The 8,684-nt window shown below is 41.9% G+C and overlaps 1 protein-coding gene across 1 annotated transcript; it reads left to right on the forward strand.

Annotated features, from left to right (window-relative positions):
• Window positions 5,760-8,078, forward strand: LOC107630028. Its single transcript, XM_016333034.2, has one exon. It carries the CDS (start codon window positions 5,901-5,903, stop codon window positions 7,788-7,790), a length of 1,890 nt encoding a protein of 629 aa, XP_016188520.1. The 5' UTR covers window positions 5,760-5,900; the 3' UTR covers window positions 7,791-8,078.

Genomic DNA, 8,684 nt, shown 5'->3' on the forward strand with positions numbered 1-8,684 from the left:
AATGAATTACATAAGTATCTCTATCTTACTTTATGTTTTATTCATATTTTAATTATCAATTCTCCATAACCATTTGAATCCGCCTGACTGAGATTTACAAGATGACCATAGCTTGCTTCAAGCCGACAATCTCGTGGGATCGACCCTTACTCACGTAAGGTTTATTACTTGGACGACCCAGTGCACTTGCTGGTTAGTTGTGCGGAGTTGTGACAAAGAGTTTAGATTACAATTGTGTGTACCAAGTTTTTGGCGCCATTGATGATCACAATTTCGTGCACCATTGCCTCCAATAGAGCTTGTACCTGCTCTTCCACAGCTTGGAATCGTTCTGGTCTGAGCTTTCTATGTCTTTGTTGTACTGGCCGAGATCCTGGGTAGATCGCCAACTTGTAGCACATTAATTTGGGGTCTATGCCTGGCATGTCTGCAGCCTTCCATGCAAAGAGGTCGATGTTATCTCGTAAGAATTGTACGAGTGATTCTTTTATGTCTCCCTTTAGAATTGTACCAATATTGGTTGTTTTGTCTGGGATGTCTCCGATCTGGACTTTCTCTACTTCACCTTTGGGTTGTGGACGGAGTTCTTCCCGCCTCTGAACTCCACCGAGTTCGATTGTGTGGAATTCTTCTCCTCTGCCTCTGAGGTTTAGACTTTCGTTGTAACAGCGGCCCGCCGTCTTCTGGTCTGCTTTTATTGTAGCTATCACTTCTGCAGTTGGGAATTTCATGCATAGATGTGGAGTCGAGACTATTGCGCCGAGCTGATTCAATGTTGTCCGACCTATTAAGGCGTTGTAGGCTGAACTCACGTCAACCACGATATAGTCTATCTTGAGTGTTCTTGACTGGTTTCCTTTTCCAAAGGTCGTGTGTAGTGAGATGTATCCAAGTGGTTGAACTGGGGTATCTCCTAGTCCGAACAGGCTATTCGGATATGCGCTGAGTTCTTTTTCTTCCAGGCCGAGCTTATCGAAGGCAGTTTTGAACAAGATGTCGGCGGAGCTTCCTTGGTCTATCAGTGTGCGATGGAGATTTGTGTTTGCCAGTATAATAGTGATTACCATGGAATCATCGTGTCCTAAGATGATACCGGATGCGTCTTCTTTGATGAAAGTAATTGCGGGGATGTCGGATGCTTCCTTCTTTCCCTCGACATGATATACTTCTTTAAGATATCTTTTGCGAGAAGATTTGGAGATTCCTCCCCCCGCAAACCCTCCGTGTATCATGTGAACGTGTCTTTCTGGTGTACGAGGTGATCGCTCTGTTCATCCGACATCTTCGTCCCTTCTTCTTTTTCTTTGCTCATCGTCTCGGGTGGCCAAGTATCGATCTAATTTTCCTTCTCTTACTAGTTTTTCTATGACATTTTTTAGGTCAAAGCATTCGTTGGTGGAATGTCCGCGGATTCGATGGTATTCGTAATATTCAGTCCGATTTCCTCCTCCTTTTTTACCTTTTAGTGGTCGAGCTGGGGGTATTTTTTCAGTATGACAAACTTCTCTGTAGACATCCACAAGGGACACCCGAAGAGGGGTGTAATTGTGGTATTTTTTTATTTTTTTCCCATGTCGATCTTCTTTCTTTTTGGACTCTTTATCCTTATCTCGAGAGGAGTAGGTGAATCCGGATTTTGAAGTCTCTCCTAGTTGAGAGTTCTCCTCCATGTTGATGTACTTCTTTGCTCGTTCTTGCACTTCGTTCAGAGATGTAGGATGTTTCTTTGATATAGATTGGCTAAAAGGTCCCTCTCGCAAGCCATTGATGAGACCCATAATGGTGGCCTCTGTTGGTAGGCTTTGTATATCCAGACATGCTTTGTTGAATCTTTCCATGTAGCTACGAAGACTTTTCCGTTCTCCTTGTTTGATTCCTAATAGACTCGGGGGGTGCTTCGTTTTGTCTTTTTGGATGGAGAATCTGGCCAGAAACTTCTTGGCTAAGTCGTCGAAGCTGGAGATGGACCTTGGGGGTAGATTGTCGAACCATCTAATTGCTGTCTTTGTTAAGGTAGTCGGGAAGGCTTTGCAGCGAACTGCATCTGAGGCGTCGGTGATGTACATTCTACTTCTGAAGTTACTGAGATGATGGATGGGATCTGTCATGTCGGAAAGTTTGAAGTCTTTTGGGATTTTGGTCCTCATGATCTCTTTGGTGAATGGGTCTTGGTCCTTACGGGAGTCGTCTTCGTGTCCGGATCGAGTATTTTTGGCCTTGAGATCTGCTTCGAGTTTGAAGAGCTTGTCCTCTAACTCGCGGCGTCGCCTAACTTCCCTTCGTAGGTCTCTCTCAGCTTCTCGTTGATGCTCCACCTCTTTTTCTAGTTGTTTTAAGCGATCTTGAAGCGCCTCCACTGCTCCCATATTCGGTGAATCGTTGTTTTTGTTAGATTGAGGAGTATCTTTTGGTGTAGTGTCCACAATTTTGTGCGGCGTTCTATTTTCTAGATCTGAATTGTGGTCGTTGTCATGATCGTTCGCCATGGTGACGGGATGACTTCCAGGTCCCCGGCAACGGCGCCAATGTTCCGAGAATTACCTGAAACTGTAGGTCGATCTCAGACGAGATCTTCTGTGCTTGTCAGAGATGACGTATCCGGCGTGTAGGTGGTGGCCGAAGCTACCGTGTCCGACTTGTTGGGCTGACAGTGCCGCCGATCCTTAGTCACCGGAGGGTGGTGGTACCTGCAAGGGACTCCGATGCTTAAGTTAGCAAGGGTATTAAGCAGGTTTTTTGTAGAATCAGAGTATGAGTTATACCTGGGTGCTCCAGTGTATTTATAATGGTGAGGAGTGACCTTTTTAGATAAGATAAGTTAGTTATCTTATCTTATCTTATCTTTGGGTGAGGTCAGCTTATTTTCAAGGGAACCGCCCTTCTCTCTGTAGGCTTGGGCGACCTTTGGATTTGGGTCGTGTTCCTCTATTTGGGCCCTTTATTGGGCTTTCCTGACAATTTGGTCGACTTCTTTGAGAAGAGGTCGGATAGTATGACCTGAAGAGGTCGGTCGCTCTGTCGCTAAACATCTCGGGTCGTACAACTTGACCCAAGGTATGAACAAACTCCATCGTCATTATTTCTCATGTGACAATTAGGATATACACTCACGAAAATATATTCAAATATTCTTATTAAATCTATTGAAAGAACAGGGAAGAAAAATGGATAATAAGAAGTGATTTGCTTATGACTAATAGACCCTGTTTGGAAAAACAGCTTAATTAAGCTACTTTTGAAAAAGTAGCTTAAACAATAAATGACTATATTAAAAGTAGTTTATAAATAAGTTATTTTGTGTTTGGATTTTTAGTTTTAAAAGTGCTTATTTTATAGAAATGCGATAAAAAGTAGTAATATTATGAGAGAAGTCATTTTTTCAGAAATTATTTTTAATATGGAAATGGAGATGGTATTTTGGTTGAATATTGATATTTAAAGTGTATTACAGTATTGTGAAAATCATTCAACACGCCCCCACGTGTTTCAACATGCCCCACGTGTTGGCCAATATGCTGCCACGTGTCCAACACGTCCCCCACGTGTTGGCCAGGAATCCAGGATGCTGCCATGTGTCCAGCACGCCCCCACGTGTTGACTTCTCACCTACAAAATTCACCCATCTATAATTACACCAAATAATCCTATTTCCCAAAAAAAAACACCAATATTTTTTCTATATAAAAAAAATCAGCCTCATTTTTTTAAACTTTTCTATAAACTCCTAAATAACTTCTTAGAAAGTTGTAATTTGGTTTTAAAAATTGCACCAAACATTAATACTACTACTTTTTATAAGTCAAAAGCTAAAAAAAATAGGTAATATTAGGGAGACAAAAAAAAGCCAGAACTTGCCTTATTTAGCATTCATTAATTGACGCAACAATTAATGAATACTAAATAAGGCAAGTTATTGCTGTTTTTGGCTGATTTTCTTTGGTTACCAAATATTTCCGAAAAAAATTACTTTTAAAACTTCCCAAACAGACCCTAAGACTACTACTTGCAGATTTTCTTATATCTGAGTTAAATTTATCATACTATATTTCATTTACAGTGTAAATGAATTTAATTTAATTTTATTTTGTTTATGGTGTAAAACGATATATGTATATGGTGCGGTCTATAGTAGCTTGTTTGTTTCGTGGCTATGATGGCTAGATATGATAAAACCAATGAGAGTTTGACAGTTGGAAGGGAGATGGTTTTGACTTGGATTATGACCATCTTAATCGTGATAAATTTGTTAAGCAGTCACGCCAAAGAGATCTGTTACAAAGGTGTTAAGAAACGGCCATGGACGCCGCCCAGATCCATGACCCTGGCAAGACGCACGTCTGGCTCGGAACTTTCGAAACTGCAGAGGGGGCAGCGCGTGCGTACGGCGCCAAGGCTAAGACCAATTTTCTGATGGCGGCGGAGCTTCTGAACAACAGCAACAACTTCGTTCACATTAACAATAACACATGTAGCCCGAGTCAGAGTAATACGCTTGATTCATCTTCGCGGCTTCCGCCACCGCCACCGTCAGTGCAGTCCTAGCCGTAGTGCACGCTGAAATCGTTTTCTCCGCCTTTACTTCTGCCGTCATGGCGTTCCCAGCAGTGCGTTCTATCATGTTTTTTGAAATGTTACATCGTACGACGAATCGAGAATGAGCCGCCAGCGAGATGTGTCTCATAGGCAATGCAACGACTTCGATTCTTCTTCTGGAGTGGACTACGAGGGCATGTCATACAAGGGGCTATTGGATCTCGACCTCACCATTGCTCCTGCGATAAAAATTGTGTGTTTATCTACCTTAGATTAGCTATAAGCATGTTTATGTTAATTTGGATCATAACAAATGTCACATTTTTATTAGATGGTCTAGGGGTGTACATGGGTCGGGTGAAGCCGGGTTTGATGTGACCCAAACCCGATCCAAAATATATACCGAAACCAATACACTTTCGGGCCACAATTATACCGAGTGAAAATCGGGTGAAAATCGGGCCGTTAATATTACATTACGTTGATACCTTCTTGTAAGCTAGCATGTAAAAATATCCAAATTTTCAAGACTCCAACCATTATTTAACATAGTAAAATTCACTTAGAAAAATATAACAAGAACCAACCCTTCTTCAAAATTAAAGCATAACCACAATCAATAATAAAGTATAACCACAATCAATACTAATATTGTCTAATAATACCAAATATTTAAATCAACACAAATAATACAATATTATGCATTAGTCTAAAGTCTTATGCATTGTAAACATAAAACATTAACTTATAGTCTTATAATGACTAATAACACAAAATATTAAGGTTTACAATACTTAAATTCCACATAAGAATAGTCATAATTCATCACTAATAACACAAAATATTAATTGTGTATGATGACTGGGCCACCGGGCCGACTTCGGGTGACCTGAGTTATGGTCCGGATCCGACCCGAAATAATTACCGGGTCTATTTTTGAGACCCTTATCCGACCCTAAACCCGATGAAATCACACCAAATTAACCCCTAAAATGTTCGGAACCGGATCGGACCTTCGAATCGGGTCGGATCATGTGCACCCCTAAGATGGTCGATTACTAGCCACCTGTAGCCACGGTTAACGTAGGTACCATAGTTGTGGCCTATGTATATTATTAACTCATTTACTCGATAAACAAAATACATAATAATACATAAAATAGTAAATAAACTTTAAATATTTACTTTTTTTTTTTAAAAATTCCGTCTCCGCCCTCTAATTTTTCCTATAAAATTGCACTGAACGTGTTCGCTCAAAACAACCATCCTACCATTTTCGCTCGGTTTTCCAAGTTTCGCATCGACGTTGGCCTCTCGCCTGTTTTCATCACCATTTCATTTCAACCCACACACCAGCAACAAGCACGATGGTCACTCTCCAAGGCCCACCTGAAATCTACAATCCTAAACCACAATCCTTCCTAACCCCCACCTCCACCGCCACCACCACAACCCCAATCACACCCTCTGATCCCTTCATCGACGTAATGGTTTCAAAATTCAACACCATAACCACCATCCAACCACAACCACCAATGGGATTCACCGAAAACAACTCCGCAACCTTCTTGTCATCCGGCAACCCATGCCTCGACTTCTTCTTCCACGTCGTCCCCGACACTCCCCCGGACTCCGTCAGAGAGAGGCTCCACGTGGCATGGGCCCACAACCCCCTCACCACACTCAAACTAATCTGTAACCTCCGAGGCGTCCGTGGCACCGGCAAGTCCGATCGCGATGGCTTCTACGCTGCTGCCACGTGGCTATTCTCTAACCACCCTAAGACACTCGCAGCCAACGTCCCCTCCCTCGCCGATTTTGGATATTTCAAAGACCTCCCCGAGATACTCTACAGGCTTCTAGAAGGTTCCGATGTCCGCAAGAATCAGAAGCTGCGGTGGCTTCGCGATAAACAATCCGGCAAGAGGAACAGGTTAAAGAGGAAGCCAATCAAATCAAAGCCCTTAAAGAAGGTTTCGGACCCTGTGGCGGAGAAAGAGAAGGCCCATGCTTTGAGGGGAGAGAAGAAACTCGCCATGGCCAAGAGACTCCTCGATCGTTACAACAGGGACGAGAATTTTCGTCTCCTGCACGATAGCGTCTCGGATCACTTCGCCGATTGTTTGAAAAATGATCTCCAGAATCTGAATTCCGGTGCATTGACCAAGATCAGTCTTGCAGGAAAGTGGTGCCCTTCGGTTGATTCTTCTTTTGACCGATCAACGTTGTTGTGCGAGACTATTGCCAAGAGGATCTTCCCTCGCAACGGTAACCCTGAATATGAAGGAATCGAGGAGAAGCATTATGCTTACAGGGTCCGCGATCGGTTGAGGAAAGACGTTCTTGTCCCTCTGAGGAAGGCTCTAGAACTTCCCGAGGTTTTCATGGGTGCGAACCGTTGGGATTCAATCCCGTACAACAGAGTCGCCTCCGTGGCCATGAAGTTATATAAGGAGAAGTTCTTAAAGCATGACAAAGAAAGGTTTGAGAAGTACCTCGAGGACGTGAAGTCAGGGAAGACTACCATTGCAGCCGGCGCTTTACTTCCTCACGAGATTATTAAGTCTTTGGGGGACGGAGATGGCGGTGAGGTGGCAGAGCTACAGTGGAGCAGAATGGTGAGTGACATGCTCAGTAAAGGTAAGATGAAGAACTGTTTGGCTGTGTGTGATGTTTCTGGGAGCATGGATGGGGTCCCCATGGAGGTTTCTGTGGCATTGGGACTATTGGTGTCTGAATTGAATGAGGATCCATGGAAGGGAAAGGTTATTACATTCAGCGAGGAACCTAAGCTTCATTTGATTGAAGGCGAAGATCTTCGTTCCAAGGCTGAGTTTATTAGGGAGATGGAGTGGGGAGGGAACACAGATTTTCAGGCTGTATTTGATCGCATTTTAGAGGTGGCTGTGAATGGAAAATTGAAAGCAGATCAGATGATTAAGAGGGTATTTGTGTTCAGTGACATGGAGTTCGATCAAGCATCCGCAAACCCTTGGGAGACTGACTACCAAGCAATTATTAGAAAATATAGTGAGAAAGGTTATGGCTCTGCCGTTCCTCAGATTGTTTTCTGGAATCTAAGGGATTCGAGGGCCACTCCGGTGCCATCCACCCAGCAAGGAGTGGCTCTCGTGAGCGGGTTCTCTAAGAATCTTTTGAGCTTGTTCATGGACAATGATGGCGAAATAAGTCCTGAAGCTGCCATGGAAACTGCAATTGCTGGCCCGGAGTATCAGAAACTTGTTGTGCTAGATTGATTTCGTACCTTAAATAGAGTTTTCTTGATAATTGCAGATGAGCAGTTGAATTAAATAAAGTGAATTATCCTTAACTACCTTTCCTTGTAGATGCTTGGTGTGTATTTTCAATTGTGTTTATTGATGTTGCTATTGCTGTAGGTCATAATCTGGATAATATTTTTCATTCAGTTAATACTGATGGATTCATATATCGTACTAATCCTAGTGTCCAAAGATTACTTCGATTATATCAGCCTTGAACCTTATCTGGAGGTTATTACTTGAATGCAAATCACTTGCAGATTATTGATATTTGAGATACTACAACATCTGATGTATTGATATATGTTGTCTGTTATGTTGGGAGCTAGCAAGCAGAAGAGTAGCATTGGGTAAGAAGTCCAATGTCTAATTTTGAGCTTTTAATCTTATATTTTAATTAATATAGAAGCAGCTATTATTTGCTTTTCCTAATCTGAACTTGTTCATATGGCACAGCTTTTGTTCCTATATTCTACATTTAGTGCTTTTATGTTACTTGTGTCTTTACATGCAATCACACTATGTGTTCTGATTTGTTTCAGATGTTTGACAAATATGTGAGAATGCCAAGATTTTAGTTTCACTAGTTTGGCATCTGTTTCTTCTAGCTTCTGTTGTATGAATTTACCCTTTTTGGCCCAAATTTTAATACTCCTCTCTTAAATAACAGTTTTATATTTGATTTTTCTTGTCATGGAAAATAAAATATTAGTAGAGTTTTGCTTGAACCATGGTTTCTGCTCTCTTTGTGAATGACTGACTGAGGATGTGAAATTGTTATTTGTGTTTCTTTTTTATTTTTTTTTTACTGAGTTTCTGGACCTTCAGATAACGTGGTGTGTGGTATACCCTTTGCTAAGTACACACAAT

This window comes from Arachis ipaensis, chromosome B03 (assembly GCF_000816755.2).
Source record: "Arachis ipaensis cultivar K30076 chromosome B03, Araip1.1, whole genome shotgun sequence".
In the NCBI taxonomy this organism is placed as follows: Eukaryota; Viridiplantae; Streptophyta; class Magnoliopsida; order Fabales; family Fabaceae; genus Arachis; species Arachis ipaensis.